This window comes from Aedes aegypti, chromosome 1, assembly GCF_002204515.2.
Source record: "Aedes aegypti strain LVP_AGWG chromosome 1, AaegL5.0 Primary Assembly, whole genome shotgun sequence".
Lineage (NCBI taxonomy): Eukaryota > Metazoa > Arthropoda > Insecta > Diptera > Culicidae > Aedes > Aedes aegypti.
Window position 1 is genome coordinate 281,122,953 of NC_035107.1, and position 15,236 is coordinate 281,138,188.

Sequence of the window (15,236 nt, forward strand, 5' to 3'; positions counted from 1 at the left end):
CGCAGTCCAGTAGTGAAAGAAATACACAATATAAGCGCCGCAATATAATGCGCCACCGTCATAGAGGTCGCTGGGGAAGAACGAGTGAAATGTCACTGAAAATGTTTGTTTACGTCCAAAATTCAATTCTTCAACCCAAAAAATAGTTCATAATCAATCAAAGTTTATTCTGTTTCTCAATGATCTCTGATCGTCTACAAAATAACTATTCCGAGAAAAAGTGTAAATTGTGTGGTCCTTCCTATGCTGCTCACGGTAAGTTCTCAACCCAACCTCTTTTTTGCCGGTTTTCCTACTAGCCACCAGATGTCGGAGTGATCGTTTAGCTTTGAAAATATTTGCCTATTAGTCCCGAGTCCCGGGGCCCGAAAATAAATGGATTGGTCTTGATTTCTACCGGATTCATAATATTTATGTTTCTCCCACTGTGCAACGTTGTTGCACTCCTAGCGGCTCTAGCGGTTACTAGCCAAACTGTAAACCGTCATGCGCATTTTGATTACAGCGGTTTGAGTTTTGATAAATGTAAGCACCTTGAGAATTTTGCTCAAGTTTTTTCAATTCTCTTTTCACTATCAAAAAAAAAACAAAATAAATATATAAGAATTAATGACAAGAATTATTACATAGTCTTTCAACTGTAATATATAAACATATATAAGTTTATCATAACTTTCGATATGCGTGAAACACGTTGCTACCATAAGCTGGCTTTAAACGATTTTAAACAGCATTTTTTTCTCGCCGTGCCCCCCACACCCAAACAAAACTTTTGGATGTCAAGACGGAACAAACAAAGAAAAATGGTAAACAATCACAATCTTGGTCACAACAAAAAGCAAAAAAAAATAATATTCTGCCACCTAGCCATAACAGGATAATATTATATTTCCGAAATATTGTAGTTTTTTCGTGTTTTCAACCAGTAACAACATCAGAAATTTTCTAAATATTCAGTGTATCGATGTGTAACAAAAAACTACATTGAAAAAGTTGCTACCGATGAACCCGTAAGTAAAATTTTAGCTCGTGTGACAAAGCCCGATGATGTTTTTCGTTGCCATGTAAGCCATGATGGTGTGACAACATCTTCTTACGCAGTAATTTTTCGCCAGTTAGTGCAGTTGTCATGGCATACTGAGTTGTACAATCGATCGAATTAATCACGGCCAACTTTGGTTCTCTACTCCGTAGCAGCATGGACGATTGCAGTTTTTGCGCCAACCCATGCAGTGGACCGTTTCGTCACATTCTGAGCGTGGCCGAGGAATTCCGATCGGATTTGGAACCGGTGCTGGTGGAATTGAAAACGACTTCACTTCCGCTCGGCGCGGAGGGGTATCAGACGTGCGATAAATGTCGGCGGAGAATAATCACGTCGTATCGCATCCCGGAGAGTTGCTTCCAGATTATGCCCAGCTCGGAAGTGGTCAGTATCAAGGTGGAACCCGAGGTGGATTTCGATAGCCTAAGGCGAACCGACGGAAGCGATGACGAAGATTATGAGCTGCTTCCGCTTGAACCGGAAACGGAACTGCGGATCGATGAGGACGCTGCGGATGGGTTCATGTTTAACGGATTGGACGATCGGTTAACGGTGCAGGGAAGTGATGTGCGCTTGGAAACGCTTGGGAAAGCGCCAAAGATTAAGGCTAAGCGAGGGAAGCATAAGCTGGACGAATCAGTTTCCTATGGCGTCATGATTAAGAAAGACCGAGCTTTCCCCATCCGACACAGATGTCCGTTTTGCAATAAGGGCTTTTCGGATAAATATCTAATGACCACACACGTCCGGTGGCATACAGGTAATTTTGAAGGAACGGGCCATTTGGCATAACTAGAAATTTCATCCCTTCTTTCAAAAGATGTCTGTAGATGAAGTTATTATGCCATATGCCCTTAAGGTAAAGATAAGCCAAAACTCAAATTTTCAAGAGCACAAATCAGAAGAATCTAACACCTATTCTAGCTGAAAATATGCTCGAGTTGTCACCACCAGCAAGTGACGAATCAATCAAGTTTTCAGCTTAAATGGATATTTCGTTCTCCAGATTTGTGCTCTTGATCATTTTAGCTTTGTTTTCAATTCATCTTCACCCTAATGCCAAATATCCCAGACCAAAATTTTTATTTACATTTGAATAATTCTCGCAAAAACCAAACCGTCATTAGTATATATTGTTAAAAATTTTGTTTGTTGCTGTTCCCTAGAAGATGTTGAAATTAGAAGATAAGCTTGGTTTACTAAAAATAGTGTACCTGTCGTGTTGCTTAAGCTGAACAGTTAGCAAAAAGTCATTTTTAGAAATCTTAGGCATTTATTCACGTGAAATCTCACTGAAGTTTACTAGCAGACGTTTTTAACAATGAGAGATGCTCTCCTCTCCCGCTCTTTTCGATTATAACAGTGTCTTTGTCTTTGGTGTAATACTTAAAGCGAAGTAGGCCGTCATCGAAATTTGTACTTGGTATCGATGAGTGCGACTAATTCGTCTAACGATTTCGAATTGAAGAAAATCGCTTTGTTTTACACTGACACAGCTGAAAAAGTATCAACATACTTTCTGCATGTAAGCGCAAGTAGTGATACTTTTCAGAATCAATATTACTTATGATGGCTAAGTTTTATCACTTTTAAATTATAAGCTGAAAAACCAACATGGCTGTCAAAGTGAATGACGGGCTACTTAGCCTTAAGACGACCTAGGAACGGTTGGTTTGATGAGGAGTGCCAAAAGGTGACAGACGAGAAAAATGTTGCCAGAAGCCGGAAGTTAGTGTCTGGAACCCGGCAGAATAGAGAGTGGTACAAAGAAGCGAGAGCAATCGAGAAAAAGATTCACCAAAGACAAAATAAAGACCTCCATGTCGCTTGCAGTTGTCCAAAATTTTATGGCACATAACGTAATAGAGCAAAATCCTGAATGCCGTGAAAAGTGTACTGCGATCTGTCAAATTGGGGTACCTTCTGCATTACCAAGGGACCAAATGCAGTACTAGAAGTGGTTCCCAATCTGAACCCAAGTGGGACGAACCTGGATTCACCGCAGAAAGAAAAAGCTGTATGAAAAAGATATCATTACTGAGGCGCGGAACAGCATGGAATAAAATGATATGCGGAGATTTTACGAAACTGTCAATGGCATGCGGAGAAAAACAGCGCTGTCTAACGTCAAGTGCAATGACAGTGAAGATAACTTGCTGACAGACGAAACTATGGTCGGTGCCAGGTGGAAAGAGCACTTTGAGCATTTGTTGATCGGAGAGAACATGAGTCTAAGAACAGATTAACCATCAGCGATGGTCCGTCACCAGAGGAGTTTCAAAAGGTAATCAGATAGTTGAAAAACAACAAGAGAGCTGGAAAAGACGAGCTCTCTGCCGGATTTTTCAAGCAAGGTAGTGCGCAACTGTACGAAATACTGCAGCGTAGGGGAAGTGGTACTACTCTGTTGAGGATATGGGAGGAAGAACTGCCTGCTAGCTGGCTGGAGTGGCTTCACAGTTCGTCGTACAAAATAATATCACGTATTCTGTTCAACAGATTGAGGCCGCTGGAGGTGTCCTTCGTCGGCGAATACCAAGCTGGTTTTCGTGAGGACCAATCAAGAATGAATCAAATGTTGACTTTGCGACAAATCCTTTATACGTTCCGGGAATACAACTTGCATATTCACAATCTGTTTATTGATTTCAAGGCGGCGTACGATTCAGTGAAGAGAAATGATTTATGGCGGATAATGATAGAACATGGTTTTCCGACAAAACTGATTAGACAGATTCGTGTAACTTTAGATGGATTGAAGCAAGGAGATGCGCTTTCGAACGTTTTATTCAACATTGCCCTCGAAGGAGGAGAGTAGCCGTGCAAAGAAGCGGTACCATCGTCACGCGGTCACATATGCTCCTAGATTTTGCGGACGATTTCGTTATGATAGGAATGGATCGTTGAGCCGTGGAAGACTCGTGCCTTTTAAAAGGGAGAATGTTTACCATGAATACCAGTAAAACTATAGGCTATTGTATACATGTATTGTATTGTATACTATAGGCTATTAATTGTAGCATAGTCAACACTAGCGATCCTTTATAGAGAGATAAGCGGAAGTAAAATGGAACGATTTGGCAACAGACCAGCAGTGTTGATTTTGCTCGGCGTCAAAAATAATATTGTAACACGGACATGACTTCCTCATTGCTAAAAAGTGTATTTTGTTTCGTTAAAGATCTTTGATCTACATATCCAAACTAATAAACAGCCGAAAAAATCAACAACTAAAAATCACATTGACAAAAAATTTAAAAAGAAAAATATTTTATTTTTTTGCTTCATGCAAAAATACTTTTACAGAAATAATTTCAAGCGGATTACATTACTCCTCAAGAAAATTTCAAAACAAACATAACGCATGTTCGTTTGGCTCACACTTTGACAGCTCTCGCTGCTCGATTGGCTCACACTTTGACAGAAATGTCAGCTTCCGCGAATCTCTCTTATAAAGGATTACTAGTCAACACCTCCTTTGATTAGCTTCAACAGCCCCTCTTGTTGACTTGCTTGAATGGTCAATTGTTTCGTCAAAATATCTGCCTCTTGATCACGGGTTGGAACATAATATTGATTTTGTGTTATTCTACAGCATCTCAAATCCAGCTTTTTAAAAGCGCTAATGGCTGCCGTAAACGGCCTCGCTTTCTGGTAGGGATAAGTCGATTTGACGTTTTCCTTGGGTCGTTTAATATTGAACGGACCCAAGCCAAACGTCATATCGACTGATCCCTACCAGAAAGTGAGCCTATTTGCGGCAGCCATTAGCGCTCGTAAAAAGCTGGATAAAATGATATTTATCGTCTATGTGCTTCACACGTTTTGTCTCTTCCGTTTTTGCCATGGCACCTTGGTTGTGCTCAAACACATGTATTGAGCATTATATTCTCTAATGGCAGCATATCTTGTAATCCAGCTTTTTACGAGTGGCAATGGCTGCCGTAAATGGGCTCGCTTTCTGGTAGGGTTCAAACGATATGACGTTTGGCTTGGGTCTGTTCCATATAAATGACCCAAGCCAAACGTCAAATCGATCGATTCCTACCAGAAAGCGAGCCTGCTTTCGGCAGCCATTAGCGGTTTTATAAAGCTGGATAGTCCTTCTAACTAGTAATCCTTTATAAGAGAGATTCGCGGAAGCTGACATTTCTGTCAAAGTGTGAGCCAATCGAGCAGCGAGAGCTGTCAAAGTGTGAGCCAAACGAACATGCGTTATGTTTGTTTTGAACTTTTCCTGAAGAGTAATGTAATCCGCTTGAAATTATTTCGGTAAAAGTAATTTTGCATGAAGCAAAAAAAATAAATATATTTCTTTTTAAATTTTTGTCAATGCGATTTTTAGTTGTTGATTTTTTCGGCTGTTTATTAGATTGGATATGTAGCTCAAAGATCTATAACGAAACAAAATACACTTTTTAGCAATGATTAAGTCATGTCCATGTTAAAATATTATTCTCGACGCCGAGCAAAATCAGCACTGCTGGTCTGTTGCCAAATCATTCCATTTTACTTCCGCTTATCTCTCTATAAAGGATCACTACTTCTAACCATATAGCTTCACTACAACAAGAGCTCATTGCTACATACTCTGCTTTCGTAGATGACATGGCACCGGATTGTTGCTTCTTCGATGACCAAATAACCGTGTTGCCATGAACTTTCATAGGATATCCGGACACGCATTTTCTATCAGTTTCATCACTTGCATAATCTGCATCAGCAAACACTTGAACCATTGGCTGATTTGATTGCTTCTGATATATCAGCTTCGTATTCTCAGTGCCCTGTAGGTATCTTAGGAAACGTTTTGCTTGTTGCCAGCGTTGCTCACCAGCGGCATCATGAAATCGAGCCAAATATCCAACAATGTAACAAAAATCAGGTCTTGTTTCCATCATTATATACATTAAACCGCCAATAAGCTCTCGATAAGGATTCTTACAGTCGCCATTGTGTTTCTCCAAATTTAGGCTAACTTCTGGCTGGAGTCTTGATCTTGTTCCATTCCAAAATTAAGTGTAAGCTTGTCAATTTGTCCTGTTTGAAAAAGTGCCATCGACCCTTTTTCTATACTGCGTTCTACTTCGATTCCGAGAAAATGATGTAGGTACTTCGCCCATATCAGCCATCTCGAATTAGTTTTTTAGTTTTTCTTGAATACCTCTTACAGTTTCTACATTTTTCCAGCAAGTAGTAGATCATCAACATATATTACCAAGTATACAGCATTTTCATTTAATTCTTTAACATACACACAGTAATCATGGCGGAAACGATAGAAACCTAGTCCATTCAAAAAATCATTACAACGATTGTTCCAACACCTTGGAGATTGTTTTAGGCCATACAAAGAACGTTTTAGTAGACACACTTCTCCTCTAGTAGCTGTAACTCCCTCCGGTACCGCCATATACACCTTTTCTTGCAATTTTCCATTCAAAAATGCTGTCCTGACATACATTTGAAAAACTTTCATTTGCTACCGCAAGTAACGTCGTTATTGTTGCCAATTTAGCTACTAGAGCAAATGTCTCCTCGTAGTCCACGTGCTTGTGCTGCAAAAACCCTCTCGCTACTAGCCTCGCTTTATATCTTACCGGATTTCGATCAGCATCTGATTTAATAGTGAAAACCCATTTACAAGGCACCAATCGAACAGCTTCCTCTGGACATTTGACAAAATCCCAAGTTTATTTTTTTTTTAAAGACCTCAATTCTTCATCTACTGCTTTTTTTTGCAATCGTTCTGGTTAGGGTGACCTTCTATATCAGAGTATTTTGATGGGATCTGTGAATCATTTACAGCAGCAGAGAATGTTCGATTGGAAGAAACAAAATCATGCATCCAACCTGGTCTACTGCAATCCCGGCCACTGGACGTCGGAACATTTTATTGAGAGTTCCCATGTGATTGTGGCGGGAGTGCAACTTGTTTTTCCTCGTTTGCTGAAGTGTAATCTTCATCCGCACCCTCTTCATCAATTTTATTAGTTTGTTGATTGGAGTTCACTATGCTGGTTTCAGAATCCGCTTCAGCACTACATGAGATTTCCTTCGGTTGCATAACTAGTATTTCAGCAGAAACTGCAATTCCAGATGGCACAGTATCATCTTCTTTATAAGGAAATACAGATTCAATTAACTTGACATCACGGTCTACAAACCTTTTTCGTTTTTCATATTCCCTTAGTTAATAGCCATTTGTAGCATAACCCAACATCATGCATCGTTGTCCAATGGGATCCAGCTTTCCACGTTTCTGCTTCGGAATCCAGGAAAATCCTAAAGAACGAACACACGCAGCTTACTAACAGCAGGTTTCTCTTCATTCCAGTATTCCGCAGGTGTAATTGAATCTACCAATGCTTCGCAAGGACTTCTATTGGTTACATATACAGAGTTTAGAATAGCTTCCCCCATAGTGTCTTTGGTGCACCAGAAGAAACTAACATTGTTCTCATCTTCTCTACGATTATTCGATTGAATCTTCCGGCTACTCCGTTTTGCTGGTGTGTATATCCCACTGTAGATTCTTTTTGGATGCCACTGTAGATTCTAAATTTGGCTGTGATCATAGCTTCGTACACTTTGAAATATTGGAAAACTCAATCATTATAAATACAACAGCATAATGTGAGAAATCATCAATAAAAGATACAAAGTATTTTTCCGGCATATGTTGGGGCGTTATTTTTCCGCATACATCAGTATGAATTCTTTCCAGCATTCGACTTGTCACGGGTCCATTGAACGGCAGCCGAACTAACTTGCTTTCAGCACAAGGTTCACAAAATATCTCCTCACATTTCTTCAGCTTTTACAAACCAACAACCATTTCTAATTACGTTAGCTTTTCTAGGTTTTTCAAATCCAAGTTGTCCATATCTTTGCCGTTTGTGTTTCTTTTTTCGTAACCAGAACAGCTTCTTTCCTCAGTTTCCACATTCAAAAGTAATGCAAATTTCCACGAGCTTCAGCAATTCCTATTATACGATTGCTTTGCATTATTACCGCTTTTTCTGCTTGAAAATCAACGTTTATTCCATTTTTTACCAACTTCCTCAATGCTAACAGGTTAAACTTAAGATTCGGGACGTAAACGACTTCTCCAACTCCAATCGATAACAGATCTTGCTGACACAGTTCCATCTTTTGAAGCCCTCATACTCTCTCCATCCTTGGCGCATTCTATCTTCACCGGTTCAGGCAAATCTTCGAGCATATCAAATAAATCTTTGTTATTCATCATGTGCCGACTTGCGCCACTATAAATAATTCATTCCAGTACATTTTCTTCCCTACTTTTCGATCTATTGATACCTTAGCTACATGTGATCTACTAATTTTCTTCAATAGTTTGGGGCATTCGAACCGCCGATGTCCAAATTCACCGCATCCGAAACAATTTCCTGGAAAACCTGCCATATTCCTGCATCTGAATCCTGGCCGTGCTTCACCATACCTATCCAATGAATACTTCATCTTTTCCATTTCGCCCTTATCTTGCTGCGAGAACCGCCTCGTCATGCGCTGCTCCACAATGTTCTTCTCGTCCTGCTCTCTTCTGTTCTTCTGCCAGTCTTGCCTTAACAATGTCGATCTTGAGTTCCTCGTCCTTTAAATTGTTCAATGCAGTTGTTACCGTGTCATATGATGGTGGTAGAGTCATGAATAGTTCACTTATTACATCTTTATCACACATTTTTGACCCTGCGTGCCTCATCTGGCGTTCATCAAACTTGCAAAAAGTTCTTTCAATGATCCTCCTTCCGGCATTTTAAAATTATGTAAACAACGACGAATGGAATTTAAAGCAGCAAATCCGGTTGTACCAAACGTTCTCTTCAAACTAGTACACATTTCTTTAGCTGAATCCATGTCGTGAACATATTCTAGATGACTGTCTGCAATATATGATACGATTAACACCTTCGCTTTTTCATCTCGTTCTTCAAAACTCGCTTTCACTTCAGCTGTAGCTCCATCCGCTGGTGGATTTTCAACAATTGGCTTGTTTAGGGGTATCAATTTTCTTACATATTCTGAATCTACGTTAAAAATTAAACTAGAATCTAAAGTTTCACAATTTTCCGTTACCTGGAACTATTTTTAAAACAGATTTGAAATTAGTATGGAAATCACTTTTGAATCACCCCTCGGCAAATTTTACTTCGGGACGTACTTGTAGTAAATTATAAGCATCTTTTCAAGGCAAGATTAATCCAATAACTGACAGTATGTTTGTTACTTGGTTTCTATCTCGTATTTTCTACGCCTGCTTAGAATGCGTAGTTGCTTGAATAGATCACTTGAATACTCTTCATTACTCCCTTACATTACTCCCTCTTTCTATCCTTTTACAAGTATTTGTATTGTTCTTGTTTGTCTTTCTATTCTTGTACAAGTATTTGGTTGCTGTAGTTTTGAATAATATATGGAATTAGTTTATGCAAGATATAATCGCTTCTATATATTTTTTTTTAGATTTGCAGAACTCACGATTTTGTCTTCCAATTAACCATTCTCACTTTGAACGGCAATTGATATGACCGTAACTCAACCTGAAGCAAAATTTGTAGCATCGACAATGATTTTAATATTAATAAAAGGCATGTGTCATGTCTGACGAACTAGTCTGCTTACTTGGTTAACACTGACCACTAAGAATATACACGGTTTAAAAATTTCATGTTATTTTGCGCCAATTCTAAAACACACGAAAGGAATACGCAAATTTACACTATGTTAAAAAAATCATTTACAGACTTTTTTATATCCATGTAAATTCAGACAACGCGTAAGATTTTGGTTGTTTTGGCCACCAAAATGAAGTTATATTTTCAGATGCAGAAATAACACCACAGAACCACAGGAGATTCTTTTATTTTAACACAGATTGTATTGTCAATATGGCGGAGACTACTGTAAAATTGTACTATTTGTGATTAAATAATAATGCGGCTAGTCAAATTTTATTTCGTTCATACGATACCATGCATATGCATAGAACAAATTCACATTAAAATCAAGATAACGCGTCGCAACATTGCACGATTGGTCAAATTACGCTTCTGTTAATTTTCAAAACTTGTTTTTTTGTATATGCGGAATCTGATCTACATGAATTGTCCCTATATGGCTTTGTGGAGCAGAATTTTTACATTGTAGCCTTCTAGGGAACAACAATTTACAATCTCTGTTTTCAACCACTTGCAGAACTCCATCAGCAATTGATGATCATCTACTACAAACAAACTTGCATGTTTTAGATAGAAGATTGTTAATCATATTTTATTTTTAAACCCCAGACTCCATTTAAGCCGTTCCAGCTACACATCGACATCGTTTGGGAACATTTCTCACTAAAAGTTTCGAAAGCTGAAGCAGAGATTGAAACCATGCTCCATGACATGATGCGGTTTAGAGCCTTACGGCCATTACAGCACGGCCACCAAGCAGAGTCGAGTTAAGAATCCGAAAAATATTCCATAAGCAATTTTCACACATACTACATTAGTCTGTTTGTGTTTACTCGCCAAGCTGTGTTTATTTTTCGCCACCATTATCTTACAGTCATGCATAATCAACAAACATGGAAAAGTTTGTTAGTTCTATTGATACACCGGGAATTGGGAATTCGTCCCCTTAATGCTACAACTAGATAACTTGAAAATCAAAATTTTGGGATGTGCCAATTTGAAAATATGACCGTTTTACAAGGTGACGGTTAATCGCAGAGGATATGGTTGAAAAATAAACTTTAACTTGTGTATTTTGTATCACACGCTTATGAGCTGTAGGTATTTTACAGATCTAATTAATAAAAATGTTTTGGCATATTGAAGTCAAAAATTTCAAATTTCGAGTTATCTAGTTGTAGCATCAAGGGGACGAATTATTCCCTCTCCGAATTTTATTCTATTCTGGACTTTTTCTTTTATCGCACAAAGCAAAATTTCTATTTATTTTTTACTCAGAATTAGATTCTGTCTCATCAAAGACCAATTTTATTCTAGATATCTGCCCATTTCCGTCAGAATCTAGCTTTAGGTTCTCTGCCTTTGTCCATCAGAGACCTTTTTGTATGGATTTCTGCCTATTTCCATCAGAAATCCAATCATAATTGTCATCTCCGCCCATGTCCGTCGGAGACAACTATATTAATAATCTGGGAGGGAGGCACCGATATTACACACGAAATATGACACAAAGTTATTAAGAATTGCAAGAAAACTCCAGCTTGCCAACGACACTCAAGGCAGACTTGATGGAAATCGCTAGTTTTCTTTTGTTGTGTTCCTTCGATCGTTCTGGACAAACATTGAAAAAGGGCCAAAGTTTTCTGTGCATTTAATTTTCGTTTTTATTGGAAAAATTAATATAATGCGTATTTGAACACTTTATATTCAATCAGGATAAAAGGTGCTATTGTGACATTACTTTTGAATAAGCATGAATAGCTTTTCAATCGATTTTTTGTCACATTTGATAAAATGCAAAAATACGTTTTAATCAATTACGCGCTTTTATCATGTTTGTCCATTGTTTTACATCTGGGCTCACAGTGACAGTTCGTGACAGCAGAATCCCGGCTCACCTTGACGTACATATATTTCGTATTGGTTTCTCCCTCCCAGTTAATAATAAGTCTATATGATTACTGCTTTTGCTAATCGAAAGCATTATTGATTGCTAGATAACTTTAAATTTCTCACCTGTATTCTACCGACTGCGCCATTGTAGTAAATTATAAGCGTCTTTTCAAGCCAAGATTAATCCAATAACTGACAGTATGTTTGTTACTTGGTTTCTATCTCGTAGCATATAGGGGGACATGGGGCAAGAAGGACACCCGGGGCAAAAGTGCCACCTCTTATTTCACGTAGTTCAAATCAATTTTTTGATGTTTAATGCAGGATAAGAATAAATTGAATACTAATTGAGGGTTGTGTAAATATAACAGTTAAAAATGTTTAGTACAAAAAATTAGAAAAATGTATTTAACTCACCAACGCAAAAAATGCGAAATATTATAAGAATGTAAGACTGGAAAACAAGGTTTGACTCCCAATAAATACAAAACATTTTTATTTTTCCGCACAGTATCGATGATTTTCAATTGTTTAATATACCTGTAAGGAATCTTTTTCGAAAAAATTCTTTCGACATTCATTTTTACATATATAAAAACAGTATGTCTTATGGGGCAAGAGGGACACCGCGATTTTCTCATATAAAATCAAATGAACTTTTATTTTTCTTGTTTAATATTGAATTAAATCAATGCTTCCTACTAAATAAAATCAAAATAAACCATCTTGGACATTCAAAATAATTTCTGAAATTTTTCACTATTATTGTTACCGCCAAATAAGATGGGAACTGAATTAATTTCGTAAAATTTAACTTTTTAACTATAAGTCAACTTTTATCCCTCAGTTTTTATCTTTACTTACTCTAGAATTTATCGTTTAGGTGGAAAAATAATAATACACAAAATTTGTGGCATTTTGCTCTGGTGGTCTTCTTGCCCCATACCAGTGGCACTCTTGCCCCGTGCCTCGTCCAAAAACCTCATAAGAAGGGACATTTTCAAAAATCTCAAATCATCATGTAATTCTTATATTTTTGAAATCTATCGATAACATCATTTAGAACAAGAGATGAGCTTGCCCCTACACTGGAATAATCTTCAAAAATTGTGCTAATCAACCATGATTTGAACCTATATATCTTAAGGTGTCCTTCTTGCCCCCAGTCCCCCTAGCCTGCTTAGAATGCGTAGTTGCTTGAATAGATCACTTGAATACTCTTCATTACTCCCTTACAGTACTGTCATTGTGTAAATTGAAATGTCATTGATTCGACGGATTGAAATCTTTTTAATCATTTATAAAATCAACATGGAGATATTGAAGTGCAATAAAATCGTGTTAAGATGAGCTCTCTCGATCAAGCTGGAACAAACAGTGAATTTTTCTTCACTAAACAACCCAATTGCCTTTTTCACCCCATGCGCCGCAAGTTGCGTTTCAACCCGGAACAGCCAGGTATCAAAACCTTCTCCAGCGAACTGCGTAATTCCTGCCTTCTGAGCCGTAGACGCCATTTTCTATCTTCTAATTCAACTTTTTTTATTCTTCAAAAATGAAATCCTGTGCCCGTAACCTATAGACTATTTGGCTATTGCAGGCAAGAGAAAAACACGTCGTTTTATGAAAAAAAAAATGGTTTTAAAAACTGTACATATCGCGTGAAGAAATGCATACCTAAGTTTTCTAATAAAAATGGCCTTTATTGCAAACTGTTAAGCTTCCTGGCTTACAAGGGGTTCACCAATCCGAGTTGATCCTCTTTTTCCCACGACTTTGATCGACTATTTACGAAAAAAGCGTTACTATAGCAAGTACTTGAACAAACAATATTGCAAATAGTTTGAATTTTTCGAAACCGGTTTAAATTTTTTTGATTGTTTTTCTTTAGTTTTAATATTGAAACTGTTAGTTGACTTTTGGATTAATCAGATGAGTATATAACCATATTCTAGTAACTATTGCTAAGTATTCATCGAATTTGAGACGAAAAATTCGTCGAAAACCAGTGGAGCTCTGGAGCTACCATGGGAAAGAGGGAAACGCTTTTCTCCTAGTTTTAGCAAATTCTAACGAACAGCGACAAACAAGTGAATTCTAAAGATGTGTTTTGATTTCAGCGAGAATTACTCATTTCTTAAACAGATTTTCAAATCTGACCATTATCGTTCCAGGTGAAAAACCGTTCAAATGCGAGTTCTGCGATAAGGGATTCTGTGAGAATTCCAAACTGAAACTCCATAGGAGAACTCACACAGGTACAACTAAACGACATGCCCAACTAAGCCGACCAATACTAACAGCCCCTTCTTTTCCAGGAGAACGACCATACGTGTGCCCATACTGTTCCAAAAGTTTCACCCAGTCGGTAACGCTCAAGATCCACATACGGATCCACACCCGGGAGACGCCATACGTGTGTGAAATCTGCAACCGCGGGTTCACCCAGTCGTACAATCTGACGCTGCACCTTCGCAATCAGCACAACGAGGTGATAATCTACCGCGGTCGAGAGGTGGGAATCCTTCCGGAGTACAAATGCGAACACTGTGGGAAAATCTACCGGTCGCCCAAAAGTTTCCAGCTGCATGTCAAGCTGCACGGGGCTGGGAAGCTGTTCGACTGCGAACTCTGCGGCAAACAGTATACGTTCGTGCACAAATGTAAGGTTGAGGGCGGCGCGGGTAAAGCCAAGGTTTATCCGTGCCGCATTTGTGGGCAGGAGTTCAAGCACCAGCAGAGCGTGGTATACCACATGAGCAGTAAGCACAACCAGTTGGGGAACGAGGAAATGGGTTGGGCGGACAGGGGGTCTGAAGGTTCTATGTCCTCCGCTGGCATGGGCCACTTCATGGAGTCGTCAATAGTTTCCTGATTTGGGAAGCGCTTTTAGTTGTTTTTAATAATCGGTTAGGAAATAAAAGTTTGGTTCGAAACTTACGGAAAAAAGCTTGGCAAATTCTTTGTTGAGAACTTTTCCTGTTTTTTTAGTATTTTCAGTATTCTGGTTTGATGACCATCATCGAAGGGCTTTCTTAGTTACATTGCATATGGCTTTTGCTTCTGCAAACCTGGAGCGCCTGTACTCCATGTTAGGAGCGGATCACAACAGCGTCTGTTCCCCATGTCAGAGGCGGCTGATCATCGTCCGAGCGTCAGAGAAGGACTCTAAGCTAAACTGTGCACTATGGCCCTCCGACCATCTAGGGGGAATGGTGCTCCGGAAATCTAAGGGGTTGGTGTCAGGCCCTACAGAGAATACTAACCGGAACAATTGGCGAAGACTACAGCGACGTAAAAGGGCCTAGCGATTGTAAGCTCGGTACGTGGAACTGTAAATCTCTCAACTTCATCGGGAGCGCACGCATACTCGCCGACGTGCTGAAGGACCGCAGATTCGGCATCGTAGCGTTGCAAGAAGTGTGTTGGAAGGGATCAATGATGCGAATGTTTAGATCATCTACCAGAGCTGCGACAACACTTACGAGCTGGGAACAGCTTTTATAGTGATGGGTGATATGCAGAGGCGCGCTATCGGGTGGTGGCCGATCAATGAGAGAATCTGCAAGTTGAGGCTCAAAGGCCGGTTCTTCAAC

The 15,236-nt window shown here is 39.0% G+C and overlaps 1 protein-coding gene across 3 annotated transcripts; it reads left to right on the forward strand.

The window, feature by feature from the left end:
* Positions 1–802: 802 nt before the first annotated feature.
* On the forward strand, positions 803–14,580 carry LOC5577198 (zinc finger protein 271). 3 transcript variants are annotated; one of them, XM_001663246.2, is made up of 4 exons: positions 803–1,010; positions 1,195–1,805; positions 13,815–13,898; positions 13,959–14,580. In XM_001663246.2, the coding sequence occupies exons 1-4, from the start codon at positions 1,003–1,005 to the stop codon at positions 14,513–14,515; spliced, it is 1,260 nt and encodes a 419-aa protein (XP_001663296.2). In that variant the 5' UTR covers positions 803–1,002; the 3' UTR covers positions 14,516–14,580. The 3 variants fall into 3 exon arrangements, with proteins under 3 accessions (XP_001663296.2, XP_021693662.1, XP_021693663.1); XM_021837970.1 differs by having other exon boundaries at positions 1,198–1,805; XM_021837971.1 differs by lacking the exon at positions 803–1,010 and adding an exon at positions 1,054–1,114.
* The last annotated feature ends 656 nt before the right edge of the window (positions 14,581–15,236 follow it).

Coding starts and splice junctions, on each gene's coding strand:
- LOC5577198 (XM_001663246.2), top strand. Junction 1,806..13,814: donor ACACGTCCGGTGGCATACAG/GTAATTTTGAAG, acceptor TTATCGTTCCAG/GTGAAAAACCGTTCAAATGC. Junction 13,899..13,958: donor CCATAGGAGAACTCACACAG/GTACAACTAAAC, acceptor CTTCTTTTCCAG/GAGAACGACCATACGTGTGC.